This window comes from Leptonychotes weddellii, chromosome 1, assembly GCF_054177405.1.
Source record: "Leptonychotes weddellii isolate Sample4059 chromosome 1, ASM5417740v2, whole genome shotgun sequence".
NCBI classification, from domain to species: Eukaryota; Metazoa; Chordata; class Mammalia; order Carnivora; family Phocidae; genus Leptonychotes; species Leptonychotes weddellii.
In genome coordinates this window covers 74,923,162-74,947,443 of record NC_138369.1, presented here as the reverse complement: position 1 = coordinate 74,947,443, position 24,282 = coordinate 74,923,162, and the positions used below count along the sequence as shown (strand labels likewise).

Below are 24,282 nucleotides of genomic sequence, written 5' to 3'. Positions count from 1 at the left end.
AGCTCTATCAGCCCTTGTTGTCTTGTTCATCACTTTGTAGACACTGCCAAGGATTATGTGGGGAACAGAGTGAGTACCTACAAAAATATTTTTTGAGTGCATGAATGAGCAAATGGGTACTTTGCCTCTGAATCTGAATGTAAAGTCATTCCCTTACTGTGCCAGGTCCTTTCCTACCAGCCCTGTCCTGGCATCCATCTCCCATTTGATACTCACCTTGACGACCACACCTTGAATTCAGAACCAATGCTTCCAGAGCGTCACGTGACAAATACGGTGGCTCAATTATTATAGATAATTATACATTTTCATATATGTCCCTGCCTTAAACCATTCATTAGCATGGCAGTTTGGCTATTAACATCATCTGACATTTCCCCTTGTCAAAAAGTTTTAAGTCCCACCTCGCTCAAGCAAAGGAAAAGCAAGTGGACTCAGTACTGTTTCCTAAAGAAATTGCTCTCCAGTTTAAGCAAGAGGAAGGAAGGTCACCTACCTTCTCTCCTGAAAATCCTCTTGCTCCCTAAAGTTAGGAGGAAATAAAAAAAAAAAACAACTGAGCTTGAATAAGATTTTTAAACCTTGTTTCACTTAGGACACCATATATTCCTGAATTCCAAGAAAATGCAATTAGTAGACCAAAATGAAGATTTCTTCTCCAGTGACTATAATCACTGGAGACATCACAGCACTCTGATTACTACCGCTTCCCTTTGCCTGTGACTTGGAAAAATTCATATCGGCAACTCCTAACGTAGTAGGGGTGAGTAGAAAATGGCAATGACCTGCCACTTATTAATAGCACAATCATATTTTTTCAAACAAAAGTGAGAATATACTGTCTAAGAAGCATGAGAAGGCTCCCAGGAACAACAGGACAAATTAATTGAAAGAGTAACTTGTTAGAAGTACAGAATATGGTTGCTATGGTCAGAAAAACCCTCTATAGGACTCGGAGATTGTAGAGAAAATTTTCTGGCCTTATTTAAGGAGAGTCTCTAATCCTGGAAGGTTAAGAGACATTTATGAAACCACTGAAAAAGAAGCCCTACCCATTATTTCTTTAGGCTTTAAAATTTCAGTATTCTCAAACCCCCTTCCAACTGCCAGCGCTCAGCAGGGTCTACTTCTCCCTCTGCCCCTCCCCTGTTTGTGCTCTCTCTCTCTCCCTCCAGCTCTCTCTTAAATAAATAAAAATATTTTCCTGAGGGCTTTTTCTGGTACCAGAGCCTGTCCACATGCAATGCAGCTCAGAAGTGCTGGGGAATTAATACCCACTGGGAGCAGCTTGCAAATAAAGCCTGATAGGATTTGGTGTATAAATACCCCAGCTCTCTGCCCCCTTGGATGGGACAACGTTGAGGTGTATGTTCAACACTGGCTCACACAGTTCCTCAGCAGGATTAGGCTCCACCTACCCACAGTGGTAATCTAATTGACGCCATACCCTTTTAGGTCACATTCCTTCCTTAATTTCTCTCTTGTCTTGCTAGTATTTACTGAGATCCCCTCCCAATAAACTATTTGCACTTGATTCCTTTTCTCAGGCTCTACTTCTGGGAAACCCTCAGTCTGAGAAAGAGCCAAGAAACTATGTTGAAGAAGTAAAATGTTCCTCAAACTCAAGGGATAAAACAGGGACAGCGGAAGAATTCCACAGCTGGAGGTTTACACTCACCTTAGGTCCTCTCACACCTGGGCATCCTTCCTCACCTCGGGGTCCAGGAAGGCCCTGGGGGCCTCTTTCTCCCTATGGAATAAAGACACACATGGAGACAGTCAAGCAACCATCTCCATCATCACCCAACCGATTTAAATCAGCAACGATGACCATCAGAATGACTAAAATATGACACTGTCCTTACAACTACTTCTGTATCTTCAAAGGCTTGATCAGATTACCTACAAGACAATCACAATGTCCATCGGTCAACTGCCCATACTGATAACCCCAAATCATACAAATCCGAATTATCTATATTTTTGATCAAGTCATTCAAGCCACATGGGCAAAACTTCAGTATTCAAGCAAACAGAAGGTGTGTCAGAACATTTCCTTCTGGCAGCTAAAATTGGATGAAGGTTTCCTTGTGGTTCTGCAAAGAATCAACCATTATTTAACTCTTTCTCTTCTAGGTGAACTCCTGACCATTCCTAAGGTATAGATCGTATGTCACCTCCTCCTCTAAGAAGCTTTGTCTATTACATTGTGTGTTATTCCCAGTTTCTGTGTTATATTGTTTCCTGCTATTTGGAGAACTTCTAGGAGACAAGGACAATGTCTCTTTTATTTATCTCTAGGTTTGCAGCCCTGAGTACAGTGTCTGGCACACAGCGTACATCCAATCAGGATTTGAAGAGTGACTTCCTAAATCACATTAGTGAATATAACCTTTGATCTAGGTATTGGATAGGGAAGGGAATGGTAAATATCATGCCTTTGCCAAATTGATTAAATGTAAATTAGAGAGTACTATATATCCCATGAGCTTTCATCAAGAGGGTCTACAAATGTAATCTCACTTTGATTTAATGAGGTTGGATGACTTCATGACATAAGCTGCCTGGGATAGTAAAAGAGAACACACTAAAGTGAGAAGCACTTTGGATCAAAAATGAAAGGACCTGGGTTCAAGTCCTAGTTCTGCCTCCACCTTGCTTTTTCCTCCATTTATAAAACGTGGATCTTGGTAATACTGATGCTAACGACTCATAAGATCGTTGTATTGAATGCATGAGACTCTGTACTGAGAGTACTTCACGGGTGCCTGGGTGGTGCAGTCGATGAAGCATCTGACTCTTGGTTTCAGCTCAGGTCATGATCTCAGTGTTGTGGGATCGAGCCCTGCATCAGGCTCTATGCTCAGCATGGGAGTCTGCTTGGACTTTCCCTCTTCTGCTGCCCTTCCCCCCTGCTCATGCTCGCTCACGCGTTCTCTCTCTCTCAAATAAATAAATAAAATCTTAAAAAAAAAAAAGAAAGAATGAAAGAAAGTACCTCACAAATCATACAGATTGGACAAGTGAGGTGTTTTGTACTTAAACAGCAAGAGATAACGAGAAAAGCGCAGGTTCTGGCATCAGACTGACAGGGGTCTGGGCACAACTCCAACCTTCTCTATCTGACCTTTTAAGTCACTCTCTCTGAGTTTTGAACTCCACATCTATAAAATGAAAGTATTAGCACATATCAGTAGGATTGTCACGAAGATGAAATGTCATAATGGGTACGAAATGCCGAACGCAAAGCCTCACGTACGGTAGATGCCAAGTAAATGTCTATTTTCCCCCCTCTTCCTCATCTATCTGCATTTTTAGGTTCAATGTGTGGTGTTTAAGTTTCATCTGGAAAATTTAATTTTAAGATATCGCTTTACTATTTTGTACTACACAGTGTTACCAATCATGAATAATTGGTTATTGCCTTCATTAGGAAATAGTTGCTATATACAAAACAAATGTCCCTAACAAAGGGACACAAAGGGAAAATTCTTAAAGTTTATTTTTAACAAAACAAAACACTCTTAGGATGGCTATTATCAAAAACAAAAACAAAAAGAAACTAGTGTTGATGAGGATGTGAAGAAATTGGAACAGTTATGCACTTTTCATAGGAATATAAGAGTTCAGCTGCTGTGGAACACATATGGTAGTTTCTCAAACAAAAAAAAAACAAACTAAAAATGGAATTACCATATAATCTACCAAATCTACTTCTGGGTATATACCCAAAGAATTGGAAGCTAGGTCTCAAAGAGATATCTGCACACACATATTCATAGCAGCATTATTGACGACAGTCATAAGGTGGAAGGAAGCCAAGTGTCCATTAACAGATAAACTGATAAAGAAAAAGGGTCCTTATACACACAACAGAATACTATTCGGTCTTAAAAAGGAAAGATATTCTGATACGCTACAATATGGATGAATCTTAAGGATACTATGCTAAATGAAATAAGCCAAAAATACAAATACTATATGAACCTACTTAATGAGGACCTATTTTGGTCAAACTCATAGAGACAGAAAGTAGAATGGTGGTTGGAAGAGACAGGCTGGGGAGACGGGGTCATCAGGAATTAGTGATAATGAAGACAGGGTTTCAATTTTGCAAGATGAAAAGCATTCTGGAGATGGATGGTGGTGGTGGTTGGCAACAACATTAATGTACTTAATACCACTGAACTGTACACTTGAAAATGGTTAAGATGGTAAATTTTATGTTATGTGTAGTTTGCCACAACTAAAAATTTAAAAGAAAATTGTGAAGAAAAAGAAAAAAACCTACTCTTATGACTTCTATTCCCAGTTTCTAAAGTTTCAGTTGCTATACATACATAATTAGGTATGAGTTTTCCCAAAATTACTCCTTGGAAAAAAAGATATTCTTAAACTTGAGTTTTCACAAAGTCCTCACAAAGATTCTCATATTTCAGAATACTCTCTCCATTGCTTAACTTTGAACAGCACAGTGTTGACACCCAGTCAATGTTAATATGAGATTATTTATGGGATCCTTATGGATGTCATCTACCAGATCAGGTAAAAAAGAAGGAAAAAAGGAGGTAAAGAAATCTAACAGAGATAATGTATTTGTCGTATTTGACAGTGAGAACTCACAATTTCAAATGTTAGATGTCATGCAAATAAGATTTTTAAAAATCACTTTTCAAAGCAATAGAATTCATGATTACACTGTGAAGACCATAAAAATATTCTCACAAGAAAAATGAGGCAATGGGTTTTTGAAACTGAAAATAAATTTTCAATGACAGACTTTATAAACAGACTTAAAAAGCAGTTTATCTTAGAGATGCCTGGGTGGCTCAGTTGGATAAGCATCTGACTCTTGATTTAAGCTCAGGTCATGATCTCGGGGTCGTGAGATCGAGCCCTACCTCGGGCTCCATGCTGAGCATGGAGCCTGCTTAAGTTTCTCTCCCTCTCCCTTTCCCTCTGCCTCTCCCCCTGCTCTCACTCACCTCTCTGTCACACACACACCCCCACAAAAGTGGTTTATCTGAAACAATTTAGACAGAAGGGAACACAATATACTCTAGAAAACCAGGGAAGGTGTTTCCAAAACAGAGGCTCCAGGAATGCTGGGAAAACTGATATAGAAACTCCATGGGAAGAATTTGTAATAAAATTATTTGATAAAATATGAGAAAGAGAAAATAGCAGAATTTCTTATTATATCACTTTACATAATGAAAGACTTTAAAATGTTCATGTGTAACTAAATAAGTTAAATATTATAAGTAGACATTTGTCACCTATATCCCTCAAAGTTTATATAATCCAATTGGGCAAAAGCATTTTTTAGAATGTTCTCATGAGAAAACAGGAATCACCCTTTAATGGGTACCTATGTCAAATTGTTTTGAAAAAAAAATTGGGCTTACAGGGTTTTTCATTCAGATACTAAGCTCTATCCTGTTTAAAAACTGGTCTCCCGCTAGTGGTTTAAAGCTATCAATCATAGCCATGATTCTGTGGAAAGAATAACATGATCAAAAGCTGTTCAAATGCTAGGCTGGTTCAAGTTATTTTTGAGAAATGAGAATAATAACAGTAATATCTTATTTTGTAGATGAAATGAGGAAATGTATACAAAATGTTTAGCCATGCAACCAGCACATATGAAGTTCTCAACAAATATTAGCTAGTTTTGTTACTACTGAAGTTACATTACTGTTTTGGGGGACCCTAGATAATCTAATTTGATATATAAGGCTTTGATAGGTAACCAATGCATATTTAAACCACCATCTCATACTAGGTACATTTTAAAAATATATAGAATTCATGAGTCTGGCAGATTGTCTTTTCCAAAGACGGCCACAACAAAATCTACAGTGCTCTTCTGGATATGATCTTGCCACACCCCCATCGAGAAGAAGGGTCTAATCCCCATCCCCCATCCCCACCCACCTTGAATCTGGTCTGGAGTTAGTGACTTGCCTGTACCCAATAGAATGTGACAGACAAGTTACCACGTGACTTCTGAGGCTCCCTCAGAAGCTTTGGGCTTCAGCCTTGGTCTCCTGGAATGCTGCTTCTCAGGATGGACTGTCCCTGGTGGGTGCTCCCTCTCAGACCCAGCTGCCATCCCTGTCCTTGGACCACTATGGCCCATCCATCTGCCATCCCAGCCAAACTCCAGAGCATGAGAGAGGAAGTCATCTCTGCAGTGGGTCCTCCAGCTGCCTGGTCAGCCCAACTGAGATTTCAGACACCTAGCAGAGAGCCACCCACTCTTCTCTTCTTAGTTTCCCCACCCCAGAGTCCCTGGCTATAATAAATTGATTGTTGTTTTACACCACTGGGGTTTTGCAGGGGGTAGGAGGGGGGGTCGGGAGAAGAGGAGTAATAAATAACTGGAACAATGAATTAGCTCTTTGTTGTTATATGCTTTCAATTTGAACCTACAAATTATAGCCCCGTTCTGAACCTGCCATCTGCAGAGAGATGTCTCAGCCATTGGGCAGACCAATCTACCTGCTCTGGGGGAAACAACATTAAAAGTCATTCAGGGGACAACATATTTTGCAGTCACCTTCTCTTGTGAGAAATGCAGTAAAAAGAAAACAACACCAGACCCTAGAGCCATTATACACCACACTCGGCTCCTGAGGACTTGCAGAGGGTCTAGTCCAAACTGAGATGTGCTACAGGTATAACACACACAGGATTTCAAAGAGAGTGTATTTCTAAAAAATATCATCCATTTTTATATTAGTTACATGTTGAAATAATTATCTTTTGGATAGACTGGGTTAAATAAATTACTAAAATTAACTTCACCTATTTCTTGTTATTGTCTTTAAGATGGCTACTATGAAATTTTAAATTATATAAACGTATATATATCACTCACATCATATTCCCAGCTTTGTACTAGAGAGTCTTTATAAACCATCTTGGTTTCAGGATGTTAAGACAGCGGAGAAGGAAGACAAATTTGTCTCTTACTCTAGATGGACAAGGGCTTGGTTTATATTATTTGTCTGGAATTGGTGTCAATGATCCTAATAGGTTGGCCAGACTCTAAATTGTTCTCTTAAATTTGGCCACGCTTATTGAACCATAGGCCAAGCAGACAGAAATAAAATAACACTTATAGGACATTTTAAAACATCATAAAAATGGAAAGGAATATTTGCACCATACCTGAACAAAACAGCAAATACCCACAGCCCACACTTCTGAATGTATTTCTAAAATCTAAGACTATAATTGCTGAGGCAAAATAAAGAGAGAAAAGTTGAGCGATTCTCCCACAAATATAATCAAAGAAATGAATTGGCTTATATAGCTCCCAACAGCTGCATTTCTTTTTCTAATTTCTGCTGATTTTCCAAATTCCAGCAGCCTAAATATTCAAAACAGTAAAACAATGCTCAACTCCAAGGGGGCGATGAGAACATTAAAGCTTGGATATCTCACCAGTTTGAAAAGTATGGTCCAAGGACCCCAGGTCCCCAAGACTCTTTGAGAGGGGGTGCTCAGAAAATTAAAACTACTTTCCCAATTACACAAAGATGCTATTATCTTTTCTTACTCTTATTCTCTCCCAAGTGTACAGGAGAGTTTCTAAGAGACCACAAGCAAGTGGTACCACAACAGACTGAACACAGAAGTGGACATATGAATCCAGCTATCTTCTAATAAGACAACTACTGAAAACATGTAAAACAATGCCACTCTTCTCACTCATCTATTTTGTTTTGGAAAATACAGTTATTTTTCATAAAGGAATGTGTCATTTATATTAAGGGCTTATTTTTGTTATTTGGAAGTAAAATAAATAAATATTTTAAAATTCTTTCCATTTTGGCTCAGGTCATGATCTCAGGGTCATGAGATGGAGCATGGTGTTAGGTTCTGCACTGGGCACAGAGCCAGCTTGGGATTGTCTCTCTCCCTCTGCCCCTCCCCTCCCTCATGCACGCTCTCTCTCTCTCAAAAATAAAATAAAATAAAATTCTTTCCATTTTAATTTCTAACATGGTAAATATCAATGGATAGAAACTATATCAACAGAAGCTCTGATGTCCTCAGTAATCTTAGAGAGTGTAAAGATATCCTGAAACCGAATGTTTGAGAACCAGTGGTGTATACATTTCAGCTTTAAAATAGACACCTGTGGTAAAGTGGTTTTCCACAACTTAAAATTAACTGAAAACCAAGACATTTACAAATCCTTTTGATATTTTATGTTGTAATAAAGATGGGCCCTATTGCATTCCAGTCCCTTAGCTAGCAATTCTCTCTATAATATACATTTTTCCCCACAACCAATCACACGATGGCTAACTTTCCTGTGCCCAGGGATATATCCAGGGTTGTAAGCAAACTTTTGGTGAGTAACTATAACTCTATCACCTTTTTGGTCATTCAGGAAGGCATCTGAGGGATCTTGTTACAAGAATGGCCCTGGTTCTCTTCAATTTATTTTGTTAAATTACTTACAAACATAGCTACCTCGTTAATAGTAACAAAGTACCTGCAATTCAGCTCACGATTAACAACTACTGTTATATATATACTCACTAGACACAGACCACATTTTCAGTTACCTCAAATTCAGGTTAAAATGACCACCCCTCATCATTAAACACCTTTTAGAGACTATATCTTTATAAAACTTGTACACCTAACATTTGTTATAACAAATAGTTATTTTTATATAGATATTTTAAACCCATTTTAAATGGCATAGATGAGAAAAATTTTCATGACTTAAGTGCAATTAAGTATTTCTAATATTTGACCCATTTTACCATATTCCTTCAAATAAAAAAAAAATAAGATTCAGTACTTACATGTCCACCTTCTTCACCAGGATGACCAGGTAACCCATCAGCACCCAGCTTTCCCTGAGGAAAAAAAAAATCAAAAGAAATAACTTGGATTCTAAATTCTTTTCTTAAATCTACATGAAATAAAAATTGTTATTATAGGGGCTTTGGTGGCTCAGTCCATTAAACGTCTAACTCTTGATTTCAGTTCGGGTCATGATCTCACCATCATGAGATTGAGCCCCACATTGGGCTCTGCACTCAGTAAAGCTTGAGATTCTCTCTCTCTCTCCTTCTGCCCCTCCCCACTTGTGCTCTTTCCCTAATAATAATAATAATAATAATAATAAATTTAAAAATTTTTTTAAATTGTTACTGATAGATACCTTTGTCTCACTGAGTTGACATTTTATTGAGAATCAACTAAATGTTGAGCACAATGTATAGGGACATGTAGAAACAAATATTTTTGGCCTGTCTTAAAGTGAAAACTTGAAATACCCGTTTGTCTTAATAGTTGGCATGTCAGCCTGTTTTTATTTTTCCAAAATATCGTTTTAAGCCATTTTATTCTGAAAATCCAAACCAAAACTAGTTTCTAATTAAATGTTTAAGGAACACTTCTCCTCTTAAAGAGATCTTTGACCTTGTTTTTCAAAATGTCAGTAAGCAAAGGTGTTACCATCCATGCTACTTATGAGAAATGGTTGTTTATTACTGTATGACTCAGCTATTTAGTCTCTTCCAATCTCTTTCTCTTCCTCTTTTTTACTTCTTAGATAACACACAAACCATTTCCTCTCAGGGAAGTTTGGCTTGCCATTTATAGCCAGATGTGTTTCTTTAATTTAAAAATGGTCAATAAGATATGGGAGCCATATACTCTTTGGGATCAACAAAGACATGAACATCAATACAACCAACCACTGAATTCTTACAGACATAAAGAGCAGAGAAGTCAATTATTCAAAACAGTCCCATCTTTGACCTTTGAGGCAAAGTCCTTGAGTTGCAAAAACACATATCAAGAGGTTCCCAAGCTTGATTTCCTGATTCTCCAGTCTGATACTTAAGAACAACGCAAGGGGGAAAAAATCTAATGCTAAGGCATAACCTCAATTTTTCTCAAGAAGTCATTATATACTTCATACTGTTCTAAATCAAGATTGATCTGCAAAGTCAGTAAGAGCGCATTCCAAAAACCTCACAGAAAACCTTACAAAGAGAGAATGGGAAAAGATGGGCAAAGCCAATGGGTTTGATTCAACCTTACATGAGGATTTGGGATGATCCCGCCATCATAAAGCTGTAGTTCATGTGTGAAGGACACCTCATGTCCCGCAGAACTGAGGACCATTTTTAATGAGATTTATTCTCCCTTAAAAGTGGGACCTGGTAATTTTGCTATTGCTTCACCATGGAGTTAATAGAGAGATGCAAAGTGACCACTCGTGAGTCAGCGATTGTATCTTTCCTCAGAGTTTAATGCTATAGAATAGAACGTCAGCTCGGAGGGGAAGAGGCAGTGACCAATGTAAAAAAAAGCAGCTGGTGCGTAAGGGAATATTTTGTAGACAAGTGAAAACCTCTGTGCGGTGGTTGAGTATGTGAAATTTGTCTGTGAAATTATTTGTCAAATAAATGTAAGGAGACAGCATAATATAGTAGAAAGAACGTGAGCCTTGGAGTCAGATAGTCACAGGGGCTTAAATCACAAAGTGCCTCTTGGTACCTGTGCGACTTTGGGGAAGTAATGTTCCCTCTCTAAGCCTCTATTGCAACCTGTAAAGTAACATTGGCCTCAAAGGTTTGTTAGAGGGTTGAATTAGCAAAGGTGTGTTAAAGACAGAACACGGGGCCTGGTATGTGGTGGGTGCTGAAAGGCCATCTCTCTCCCAGCACCACCCATGTCCAACAAATTCTCACCTTGCTCCCAGGGTTTCCACCATCACCCTGGTACCCATCTTCTCCAAAACACTTTATATATATATTGCAGCATCTTCTTTCCACAATTGTGTCCTGAAAAGCAGAACTCATGTAACATGATTTTTTTTCATCTGTGTTAACTGTGTCACATTACACACTAAAGAGACAAAATTCCCTCTGGGTTTTTAAAATTATTAGAATGAATAGACCTAGTGAAGGATGGTGTTAAAAAGAAAAAAAATACTTACAAGTTGCTTCAGTAAGATGCTTGGGAGGGATTGCAGTGTGATGCTCAGAGGTTGATTATATATGAATCCTCTGCCAAATTCTAGCTCCTGGAGCTCTTCTAATTTATGCACACCTTCCAGGCCAATAAAGAGGAGCCCAGAGAATCCTTCAAAATACCAGCCGGTGGGAGATTTACTTGCATGTCTTTTGAACACTCTTTGTCCTGGCCCTAGATATTCACGCATCATCCCACCCTTCCTATATCCTTCTTGTCTCAAACTGCATTTCTGACCAATGAAATGAGAGCAGAAGTGACATGTGTCACTCCCTACAAGAAATTTTCAGAGCAGTGCATAATTTGCCCCATTTCCTGTCCCCTGCCACAGGAACAGACCCTCTTTCGGCCTAGGTCCTTAAGTGATGAGAATGAGACTCAAATGAATGGTCATAAGGCATAAGATAAATATATTCTTGCTAGTTTAAGCCACTGGGATTTGAAGCATGAGCCCATCCTACTGATGAAGGCACTAAAAATCATGCGGATTTGCCCACAAAATAGAGAACAAATGGACAAGGACACTTTTCAAATTGGCTAGAAATCACCGTTCATAGAATTTCAGAGTAAGTATTTGTTAATATTTTGAACAGTAAATTCACACACACACACACATACATACATACATCAGCTTTTTGCTATTTTAAACAAGCTACTTAACAATCTTGTGGTTAAAAGAACATGTGTTTACATGTTCTTAGTTATTCCTTAGAATAAATTTCTAGAAATGGAATGCTGATCTAGCACGTAGGCAAAGTTCGCCGTCTTTTGTCAAATACTTCAAATTCCCTTCCAGAAGATTCGCAACATTTTAAACTTCCTATGTGGTAAACCCAGTTGGGAGCAAGTTATCACAGCAAATATTCCAGCACATTGTTAACCAACGGAAAGCATCATCTCAAGAGGAATACACTGAACATACTCTACAGAGAAGGGAGAGGGGTACAGGGGGCTTGGGTTGCTGCTTATTGATCTTGAGTTTGCCTTAGAGCTTTTATATGACACTAAATGCGAGCAGAGGAGCAAGGGCACACGGCTATGCAGGTGGTACTGCCCAGCCGAGGAAGCTGGGGGGCCCTGAAATCCAGCCAGCACACTACTCTTCAAGCCAGGTGCCCAGGCACAGGGTCGCATCCACCCACAGCATCGGCATCTTGTTCTATTTTCACAAAGGTGCCATATAGACTAGTAGCAGCCCTTGGGGGATGAAGAAAGAGGAAGATTGGTGAGCATAGGAGGAAGGAAGGGCAGTGGGAAAAGCGAAGCCCAACTTGAGGGTGATTCCAGAGTTTAGAAAAAAGAGACGTATGGACCCCTTGGTAGCCTGCAAGAGCAAATGGCACCCATTCATCATGAAGTAGGAGTTGCACATTCAACCCTCAAAAGCAGATGCCAGGCTGGTAACTGGTCAGTCCTGTCTCAGTCAGAGTGACCCTTGGTCACTGTCAGGGATATGGGACCCTGGGGTTCTCTCAGCCCTGATTGATACAAAGCATCAGCCTTGTGGGCACTGAACTCCAACCACCTGGGTTAGTCTATGGAAGGCTTAATGGAATCCAGTGCCATCTGGAAATGTGAAAGAGGATCTCGGTCCCTGTGGGAGGAACAGCCCACCCAGGGAAACTATGAGCACTTGCCTTTGCTGCGGAGAAGCTCAGATGTTATCTTCAGTCTCTGGAAATTATCATCCAGTCCGTCTGTAAACACTAAAAGGACCTGTTGTTTATGAGAGAGATGAGGGGAGGGGGGAACAAGGATGGAGGGGAGGAAGGGGAGAGGGGAAAGATAAATGCTGGAAGTTGCACATTTTGTAACAATGCAAGGATAAGCTTAGCTTTTCTGGTTGTATCCAGCCTTTCACCCTGCTTCATTTCACCCATTTGTTACTTTACTACACATTCACTTTTACTTCAATATCCCCAAGGCCCCCTGCCAAAAAAAAGAATTTGAACCAGCTTAATGTGTTCCCTTAAAAATACCTTCCAAAAATGGTCTTACAATACTCACCTTTATCAGTGCAAAAATAGCAAAATTTTAATGCATTTTTATGATTAGAGTGTGTCACCTTTATTCACAGAAAATTTTAATTTAAAAGTGAATTCTATATTTTAAGAAATAAATCCACTGGATGCATGATGGAAGGAAAAACTAAATGTAACTTGCAAAGTTTAGGGATGACATTTCCTAATAAACATCACATAAGATCTTTTCATTTCTGTAGGCTTTAGTGGGTATGTAGTTCTTGGGCACCAGGAAGGGAGGACCACTAATAAGCCATTAGCTAGTCACTAAAGATAGTTCAAAGTGCTGACTGGAAAAATAATGGGCCCTACCCTACATGACAATCAGTGATCATAAGGAGCTAATATCTTCCAAGTTGTCTTTGGAATGAATTTGCACCATGGAAGAATCTGGATCTCTAAACTGTGAGCAACTTGAGGACAGGGATTTGTCCTTTTATCTCTACTGGCATTATTTAGCCCAGAACCTCTAGGGCTTAGTAAATATTTGTTGATTGAATGAAAACATATCCCTTGCTGGTCTTTACTGAGTAAGACTATGGTTTTCCTCTATGTGAAATCTCCAGTGAAGAGCAGTTTATTGGCCTCCGTTACAAAAGCCTTATCCCTCCCACCCTGGCAATTGGTGCCGTATCATGGGTTCTCAGCATTTATTACCTTCACTTTAGCAGAAGACAGATGGATAGCGTGATCTCCCAGGGACTGCAAAAAATCCGCATCCATATAGTTGCTCGTGGCAGTCTGATGAATTAAGAATGCCTGAATAATATCATCGCTATACTTTTTAAAGCCTGAGTCAAAGATAAGCTGGCCATTTGAGCCAGGGACCAAGTAGCGGAACATCAGGTTGAGGCCACCAGCAGCACTACAGCTAATGTTGGAAAGCGAGGCCAACGGTCGCATCACCTCCGGCAGTAACCCTTGAAGCTTCTGCTGAACTTGCCTTGCGGAAGTGGAAATATCAACTCCTACAGACAAAGCTACGTCGCATCCTTCGAAGGTGGAAGAGAAGAAAATCAAATTAGTCATTTATAGACGCATGACTGAGCCCAGAAGACATCAGCCAACCCTGAAAGAAGAATCTCCGGCCAATCCACAGAAATGGGAGCTAAACAATGGCGGTGTGTGTTTAATTCGGTGGATAGCAAAGCTAACTGATACAACATACAGTGTTTCATACCTCTGTTCCTCTGTAGAGCCTAGTCCCTCTACCTGAAGTGTCCTTTCCCCTCTCCTCCATCCCGATCTGGTTAACCCATACATGTCCTTCAAGGTGCAGTTCCAGAGAACCAGCCCCCTCCCGAAAGCCCTCTCTGACTCATGTCCCCAGGTCCTCAAGTTGACTTATTAAATGCCCCTGTATGTCCATGCTACTTTACTTGAACTTCTCTCCCGCTAAACAAAGATTCCTTCACAGTAAGGATTACATCATCTTACTTTCCCAATACCTAATATAGACAGATGCTCATTAAATGTTTAATAAATGAATAAAGAAGGGAATATAAATGAGCCTTGAGTCTCTTTCAGCACATGCTGTACTATTTCCTTCTTCCCCAAAAGTTTCTTTTCTTATTCACCGCCTCTGCATATACCTTATTTCAGGGGAGCATATTACAAAAGATCAAGACTGACAACCACTCCCAATTTTCCGTTTCTTCTACCTGAAAATTATTAAGCCCTCCTGGAAGAGTGTTGTGAGAATTTGAAAACCCACTGATCTTTCAGGCTATACCCACCCACTCACTGGTGAATAATAAGACCGTGCACAAAATTCCGATGGGGAGGCAAAAGTTGGTCACAAATGCACCTGAATTAGAATCTGGACAAATGACTTAAAATGTAACTTAACAGTCATAAAAGGGCCACTATTATTTACTTCTGGACAACAAGCCTAACTCTCAATTGTCTGGGGCAAGCCAAGACATGTGGACATTTTCTCCTTAGACCAGCACACACTGGAGTATTTGGCTCGGAATCAATAAAAACAAAACTGCAGATTTTAGGGGACAAATTTGAAGAAAATAAATAAATACTGGACCCTTTGCCAGTGAAAATGGTCATAAACTATGTCTTATTAAAGTTTCTCAGGGATCTGAGATCCAGGGCTGAGCCATGAGTTTTCCATCCCCTAAATAATACACTCTCTGCTAGCTGGCCAGATATGCTTCCCGAATTGCCAAGACAGAAAATGCCTTCCTCCCCTCCTTTCATATAAAATATCTTGGTTTTGTTTTGACTTTTAAATCTCTAATTGAAATTCACCAAGAGGAGTTTTCACAGATATAAATCCCATTTCTACATCAGATCTCATTTCAGAAAAAAAAGGAATTTCCTTTCTGCAATATGGTATGTTATTCCAACATTTCTAATTTACATTTTCCCCCAGGGACATTTTCAGCTGGCTTTATTCTGCAAATGCAAGAATATGCAAGCATTTTTTTTCCCTGTTAATGTAGAGGGTTGAACCTTGCCAAGTAATCTCTAAGGTCTTTATGATTCAGCTTTATGATCCTAGAATTCTGGAATTAATTAGGCTCCAGCCATTATTGAGGTATGCAGCTAATTTTATCAAAAAATCAAAAGACAAAGCTGAAGATGAATGTAAATCTTAATTTACTATGTGGTACAAAATAATCTGAAAAGAGAAGCTGGAATCCTGTATCTTTTCTCCTTCCTGGAATAATACCCAGGTACATATAAACAAACAAACAAAAATGGACTTTGACTCCTGAAAAATCTGAACTACTTAATGCAGGACAACCCATGATCATGCTTATTTAAAAAATAAATTCACACATCCACTCTTTTTGATTGATTTCTGAATTCACCAAGGACACGGCAAAGTGATATCCTTTACACAGTAGAAACAAAAATATTAATCTAATACTCTAGAAAATTGGCTCCAGCTTTCAACACCAAGGTTCTGGAAAGTTCAAACCCTGACTCCCATTATTTCCCATCTACGTTTCTTACCTCTTTCTTGCTTTTCTCATCTGGGAATTAGGTATCATAGTAATAGTATCTGCTTCACATGGGGTTGGTGTAGGAATGTTGGGCTTTATGGGTTTCCTTATACACTCCTTTATACGATTTCATACTATACTATGCTTTATTATACTATACTACACTTTACTAGGTATTACTATACCATATTATACCATTGTATGCCATCCGATGACATTCTATACTATATCATACTATATTAAACTCCTCTATACTATACTACCCTTCGTTATGCCTTACAATATCATACCGTACTGTACTCTACTACACATTATAGTATACTACCCTCCTACTCAAAGTGTAATCTGAGTACCAGTGGGATCAGCATCACCTGGGAGCTTGTTAGAATTGCAGAATCCCACCCTGACCTACGGAGTCAGAATCTGCATTTCAATAAGAGCTCCAGGCTATTCAAATGCATATTAAAGCTTGAGAGGCCCTCTTATGCTCTACCATGCTATACCAAAAAGCAATGTAGAACAATATCTAGTACACAGACTCTAGATCCAGACTGCCTCAAGTTTAAATCTCAGCTGTGCTATTTACTTGAGCCAAATAACCTGATTTTGCTGTGCCTTAGTTTCCCCAACTGTAAAATAGTATCTATTTAATAGGGTTATGTGAAGATTAAGTGTTTTAATATGTGGAAGCCCTTGGAAGAGCCCCTGGCACAAAAAGGGACCATCTAAAGTTTAGCCATTCTGACTCTATTGTGATTGTGCTGGAGAATCTCACTCCCCGTGGGTAAGAGGGAGCGTTGTCCATGAAGATATTCTCCAGGTCAGTTCTGCATTATAAGGCCAGTCTTGGGGGAAGAGCAGATGCAGACTGTTGGGAGGAAGAACACCTGTCTCTGGACCTTACTGTTTAGGATAAAAACTTGAAGAGATAAAATGGGGTTGAGGATGTCCTCAGCCACATGAAAGCCCCTGGCAACAAAGTAGAGAGGCCTCTGTACAAAGCCACATAGAAAAAAAACTGTGTTCTAGTTCCTAAGAGCACCTATGTACCTGATATTATTCTCTGCTTCTATTTCCCTTCTGGTATGCCCAAATCTTCAGTGAATTTTTCAGTATGCCAAATCTTCAGTGTTTACATATTCCAGTCTGGTTCTTCTATCTACACGGAATAAACCTAAGAGTTGTAAGGACTTTCTAGAGGCAGGTTCTGAGAAGCTTCAGTCCCCTGGGGTCCAGAGTGGTGACAGCCATGAGAACAACTGAAAGAATCCCCAGGGGAAGGTGAACCACAGCATCCAGGGTTCAGGCCCGCTGTCCTCCCCTCAGGGTGACCCTCCCTCCCTCCTCCAGCTAGAAGGATCTGTTTTATTTTCTTAAGAGAGACAACAGCACCCCTGACACTTACGATGGGCTCATGGATCAAAAAACAAACCCTCTGTCACTCACCTTGCGGAATGCAAACCTTAAGAAGAAGTTTCTTCTCCAAGTTCTGCAGGGACTCAAAATTCTCTTCATAGTACACTTTCTGCGGGTCATCAGTAATCTGCAAAAGCTGAGCATTTTTGGCTTCTCCCACCCCAATGGCAAAAATAATGATGTTCCTGTCCCTGAGAGACTTGGCTGGCACGACCACGTCATCCTGGGCAACCCCATCAGTGATCACAACCAAATACTGATGAACACTGGGTCTCCCTCCTCTTGAACTGTCAAAAAAAGGCAGAGTGAAAGTCAGGGCTTTCCCAGTGTGGGTGCCATCCTTCATCTGCTGAACATTTGAGATGGCTCTGTGGATGTCCGCCTTTGAGGAGTATTGGTCAAGCCTGAATTCTTCCTGAGGAGTTGAGCTGAACTGCAAAAGGCCAATCTGAATTTCATCAGCACTAATATCAGCTTGGTTCACCATCCGCTTGATGAATCCCTTCATCTTTTCAAAGTCTTTTGGGGAGATGGATTCCGAACCGTCTATCAGGAAGATAATATCAGCTTGCCTATTCTTACAGGCTGGGGACAAAAGGGAGAACAGAACATTCACTCAGAGTCTGAAACCAATTAATTACAAGTCCCCAGGGACAGTCCAGGGTGGCATATATACAAACGAGAAAATATTTTAAAGGGGGTGGGAGAGGAAGTCAATGAGATAAATTTTCTGTGACCTAGCGCAAAGGAGACACAGCTGTACGATAAAGATAGAATCTAACCAGCTTGCTTCATTCCAGGTCATAGTCACTCTGTGTCTAACATTCCCTTTTGGACCCCAGTGAGTCCACACTTTGAGAATGAAGCCTATTTAATTAGATTCAATACATACACTTGGAGGGAAAGAGAGACTAAAGAAACAACTCTTACTCTCTGAGGAGCAGATGTCCTGGACCACATCTTGTTGGATGGCCTTCAAGGAATCAAACTCAGGCGTGAAAAACGTCTTATCTTTAGCTATCTCCTTGAGCTCCATAACATTAGCATTTTTTATTCCAATAGCATAAATGATGACTCCTTCTCTCCTCAATGCCTCTGCAGGCTCAGCCACCGGGTCTTCAGATTTACCATCAGTGATGATTATGAGATACCAAGGCACACCGCTGCGGGTGGTGTTCACAAAGACCTGAGCCATGCTGCTCAAGGCCTGACCGGTCATGGTGCCACCTTTCCTCTGCTGGATGTCATCAATGGCTGCCTTCAGTCCTGACACACTGGAATACTGGTTGAGGATAAACTGAATATCAATTCCATCTGAGTACTGAACGACTCCAAACTGTACTCTGTCAGGCCCAATTTGGAACCTCTTTATCGCCCCATTCATGAATGTCTTCATTTCGAGAAAATCATCATGGTTGATGCTGCTAGACCCATCGACAAGGAAGTAAATATCGGCCTTCTCAATGTGCACACAGTCTAGGCAATAAGAAGAAGGAGCGACCCATTAGAACGGGGTGTGAGATAGCACGTAGCCAAAGCTATTCATCCTGACCCCACCCATATGCTCTCAGCTCTCATTATTCCCTTGAGAGCCAACAGCTTTCTACTGAAAGCACCTGTGACTCTGCTGAGGGATACTGTTTGACCAGAAGCCTGATCAGCCACACAGCAGGCAGGCCGAAATGCCTGAGAGTGAGTTTGGAAGCAGCCACCAACCAATGACTGAGAGGGGAGTAGTGGATACGTACCCAGCTCCCTTGCCCTTTGGGTAGGACAACTCTGAGGTGAACTCTACACAATTTCCCTGAGTCCCCAGCAGAACTGAGCCCCAGATGCCTACAGCAATTACCTGCTCACTAATTCAGCCTCTGTTGGCCACCTTCCTTTCCTTTCTCAAATCTCCATGCCCTTCCTTACCAGTATCCCCAGGGGGCACCTCCCAGATAAATCACTTGCACCCATATCCTTGTCTCAGAGTCTGTTTCTGGTGAACCGCATTTCAGACATGAAGTAAGTAGTACTTGGCATTTCTCAAATGGGGAAGTTGAGGACAAGCTAAAGTAAAATATCAGGACATGTTTGAAGCTAGGAGTTGTCTGAGTCCCCAATATTCCTGTTTCCCATGCAAGTCAGACTTCTTAAAATATGGGCAAAAGAGTACACTTTCTGAAACTTAATTAATTTAATATAAACCTTTCTGTTTTAAATGAGCCTTACTTAAGTGAATCACTGTGTATTAAGGCTTAGACTCCAAAGAGTAAAATGGCTCTACATATAGATCCTTTCTCAACCACTTAGTATCCAGCCTTGCCCCTTTGCCTCTCCATTTCCTAACCTGTCAAATGGCAATCTTAACACCTACTCAGTAAGATTATAGTGAGAACGAAACAAGATCATAGAAAAACAGCAGAGCTGAGTATTAAAAATTAATGATTAAGATCACCCATTGTCACATAGCAGAGTCCTCAAAAAAAAAAAAAAAAGACACATAATTTTCTCCTTGCACCTCTCAGAAAATGCGGTCCAGCCTTGTGTTTTTAATCTCTAGACTCCCTCGTCCCAGGGAAGAATCAAGAGCTTTTCATGTTTCCTGGTTGAAAGGGAAGGGGTCTGAGGCAGCAGATGGGCTCCCTTGGTCAGGTCTTTCGGTTGGGAGGACCTTGGTCTGCGTGATACGTAGGACAAACTTACACTTTAAAAAGTATTTATTGTTTATCTGAATGAAGTTCAAATGTAACTGGGCATCCCACATCATATCTGGCAATCCTACCCTAGTGGGGCAGGCATTGGAAAGGGGTGTGACTTGGAAGGGTGTGGAAAATAGTTATCCACCTCCCTGGTAGTGTTTGTTGAATGCTTGGAGACTCGAGGGGGAAGTTATAGAAAAAGAAGGCAAAAATTCAGACCTTACCTGAAGCCATCACCCACTGATAACAGGTAGATGCCTGGCCCAAGTCTGAGAAAAAGACCACTGGGCAGGGAGAGGCATCTCTGGAGCCAGCCCCATGCAGCAGTGGTCCAAAGCAACTCCACAGCAGCCCAGGGCCTTTGCACGGTCCAAAGGATCCCAGAGCCCTGAAGAGCGTCTGGCACTACACATTCATGCCAATCTTGGCAGATGGAAATTTGAGCCAGGAGGGAAGAGAGAGAGAATAATTTTTACAGCCTGGAGGCTGCTATGCATCCATATCTATTACATACACAAAGTGCTTAGCAGAGTATCTGACACATAGCTGATGAGTAATAAATGGTAGATATTAGGATCTAATGGTCATCCAGGACAGATTTCTGATAAAATTGCCCCAACTTCCATTTACCTTTAACCACTCTAGATTTGGGACTGATTTTCCTGATTCCAGGTTTCATTTTAGCTGCCATGCAGTCTGGGAACGAAATCAACTCTCAGCCCTTATACAAGTCTGTGAATTAGAAGAAGAGAAAAGGAGGCTTCTCTCCTTCTTCCCTACAGATTATAGGGAGGGGGTGCACAAGGAAATGAAATTCATATTTAATGATTTTGTTTCTCATTCTCAGAAAAGAGAAAGGGATAAAAAAATACAGGCCAAAGCAAAAGATGGGAATTTATTTAGATATTTTAAATCTCTAGACCTCAGCACAAGTAATGAAGAAATTATAAGATTATTTAATGATTGTTTAAAAAAAAGGCTCAGTGATTTTCCCCTGAAGATATAATCACAGCCTTGAATTTTGAGTTAATTATCTACATTTCAAGTAGTCAACTTCTATTATCCTGATTTGAATCTTAGAAATATTAACATGGGTGGACAAAAATAGACAAATGAACAGACAGACACAAAGACACTTACGATAGCCAGTAAGTGGAAAATTAGGGATTTAAAATTCAGACAGTTTGACTCCAAGGTGCATATACTTAACTGCTATATTTTCTCTGGTGTTTTTTTGAAACTGCATACACAGTAGGAGCTCTTCTAACCAACTTTCTCTTAAACGGCTCACCAGATAATTGACTTCCTCCCTTCACATCAGTAACACATGAGGGATGCTCCCACAATATGCCGAGTGCCCTCCCCCCTGGGAGCCCCCAAGGGTAACACAACACAGTTCTGCTTCACTCAGTGGAAGATGTGAAAATTAATAAAGGGAAACATCTCTAAAATGAGACCAGAGAGCAAAAAGGGGAACTCCAACGCCCTACCACTTGTCCATTTCAGGCCCCAACAGAAGAATCCTCAGCAGGAAAGAATCAATTATAGCCCCAATACGAAAAACATGAATAATGCATCTCCTACAAGAAATCAACCGCCCCAGCAACTCAGCCTCAGAAACTGCCACCACTCTGAGCTCTTGCATTTTTCCAATGGGCTTTCATTCGAAACAATCCCTCCCAATTTCTTCCTTCTCAATAAAATAATATTCCTCTCCTTTGTTTGCTGGACTCACCTACTGTTGTTGCTATAGCTTGCCCGTCCTGAATTGCAGTTCTCCGCTGTTCCCAAATAAACCCATTTTTTGCTGGTAAAATAACTGACTGTTTTATTTGTAAGGTCAACAAAGAATAAGCCTACCAAGAGTAACATGGGTTTGTGCTCAGCCTATTTATGGAAGTTTTGTTACTACAATTACACAACAAATCGAATATTGTACAAATCAATAGGATATGAGTGTGAATAAAAGAGGTTTATTATGTCTATGAAAACCAGGTTAACTGCTTAGAAAAGACACAATAAAAGCAAATTGTTTTAAAGGAAGTTGTTGGTATGCCAGATAGTGCTACAAACACTGAATTTTTGAGACCATAAAAATCAGGATTCTATACTCAGATTATTTCAAAAGTGGCTAGCTTTTCTTCCCACTTTAAAGAAACTGAAACTAGAAATTATAGAAACTATACTATTGGATGTGTGATGAAGAAAACATACAGAACTCCAATCAGCCGGGCTCATATTCAAAGAAGCCTTGGCTCTACATAAAAGACTGGTAAATTAATGTTCATTTATATTTTAAGTTAAAATTTTTTTAATTTCAAGAATGTTCTTATCTTTTTAGAAATAATTTTCTACTTCAAGGAGCTTAAGATTTAGTAAATCTATACCTCGATCCCTAAGGCTTCTACTGTAAATTATATATATTTTCATCAAACTGATAAAAAGGGGGCACCTGGGTGGCTCAGTGGGTTAAGTGTCTGCCTTTGGCTCAGGTCATGATCTCAGGGTCCTGGGATCGAGCCCCACATCGGGCTCCCTGCTCAGTGGGGAGTCTGCTTCTCCCTCTGCCTGCCGTTCCCCCTGCTTGTGCTCTCTCTCTCTGTCAAACGAATAAATCCTTTTAAAGAGAAAAAATCTCAAAAAATTTTAAAAACTAATAAAAGGGATGAAGGCTAAGATAGGAAGAGGGAGGAATGTTCACTTTTTACTTCACATTCTTTTGCACTGTTCGGAATCAAAACAAAATAATGATTTTATAAGTTTTGTGTTCTTGTTTTTTAATAAACTGACTCCAAAATCTTTCCTAGGATAAGGAGTAGAGGAGGCAGGTATATGGAACAAGCAGAGTAAAGATTTAAAAAAAAAAAAAAAAAGATGAAATTTGGAAAAGATCTCCTACCTTCTTGTGGAGCCTGGCCCATCCCAGAAATGGAAACACCTTTGTCCACAGTCTCAGGGCAGAGTTGGTTCTTAATCTTGTTTCCCACAACAGAGAGTTGCAGAAAGGATTCCAGCGAGATGACATGCTTCCAAGGAGGATATGATGCTATATTCTCCAGGTCCTTACTCTCTGAGGCTAGGTGGGTGCCCACCGCGTAGATGGCAACCCCTGCCCTGCGGAGGAGGGAAGCTGGCTTGGACAACTGGTCTTGAGAGAAGCCTTCCGTGATGACCACGGCCAGCTGCTGCACACCGTGTTTGAACCGGCTGCCCCTCTCCTCAATGAAAACTTCGTTCCTTAGGAAATCCAAAGCAGCTCCAGTCTTGGTCCTTCCACTTCTTCTCCGGTAGGTTATTTTGTCCAAATACTCTAAGATTTTGGCTGGGTTCTGAAATGCATCCAGGGAAAACTCCAGTCGTGGTTCCTCACTGTAAAAGACCAAGCCAATTCTCACACCATCTGGACGAACGTTTAGAGAGCTGACAGTGGTCTTTAAGAAGCTGACGACCTGTTGGAAATTTGGTTGCCTGTCCCAGCTGAATTCCTCAATGAGAAAGACCAAATCAGTTGGGATAGCCGTCGGACATGCTATAAACAAAAACAGAAAGCAAGGCTTTAGCATGAGAACAGAGTAATAAAGACAATACTCATTTGGTACTATGCTATATTTTTATGTTGTATTATGCTACATTTTTATATACTATAATAATATATGTAGGATTACAAACTCTAATAAATATGTCATACTAACTTATATTAATGAGTTTTAGAATTTAGTGGAAGCCTTTATGACCGGTATTTGGCATGATGGTCAGAGAACACAGGTTTCGTACTTATCACAGAATTTTTCACTGGGAAGAGTATTCACATCACTTGCAAAATACGTAAATATATGCATATCGACAAGAAAGTGCTTTAAGATCATTTTTTCAATTCGGCAAAGTCCATTAGAAGCATCTGAGCCAGGCTTGACTAGTTTTTTTTCTTCATTTTTCTAGTTTCAGGAAACACTAAGTCAAATTCTCTATTATAGGCCTAAAACCTCCTTCATTTAATAATTTTTCCTCTCCGTACAGATGCAAATAAGAAATTGTGACTATTAACTTGTGCATCTTTCTCTGATAACTCTCATGTCACTTCAACAGAGGCAACATGAAATATTGCAAGTGCCTATGAAAAATCTTTGTCCACAAATTGGGCTAACTGGCTTTTTCATTCTGCTATAAAGAACCTTCACT

The 24,282-nt window shown here is 40.1% G+C and overlaps 1 protein-coding gene across 1 annotated transcript in view; it reads right to left on the bottom strand.

Annotated features, from left to right (window-relative positions):
• Window positions 1–998: 998 nt before the first annotated feature.
• The window catches only part of LOC102747210 (collagen alpha-4(VI) chain-like), a 40,460-nt gene continuing 17,176 nt past the window's right edge, over window positions 999–24,282 (bottom strand). The window contains 10 exon segments of the mRNA XM_081832231.1: window positions 999–1,004; window positions 1,679–1,750; window positions 8,832–8,885; window positions 10,734–10,826; window positions 10,982–11,127; window positions 12,654–12,732; window positions 13,695–14,029; window positions 17,447–18,001; window positions 18,347–18,982; window positions 23,003–23,632. Of these exon segments, the coding sequence (XP_081688357.1) occupies window positions 999–1,004; window positions 1,679–1,750; window positions 8,832–8,885; window positions 10,734–10,826; window positions 10,982–11,127; window positions 12,654–12,732; window positions 13,695–14,029; window positions 17,447–18,001; window positions 18,347–18,982; window positions 23,003–23,632 (2,606 nt within the window).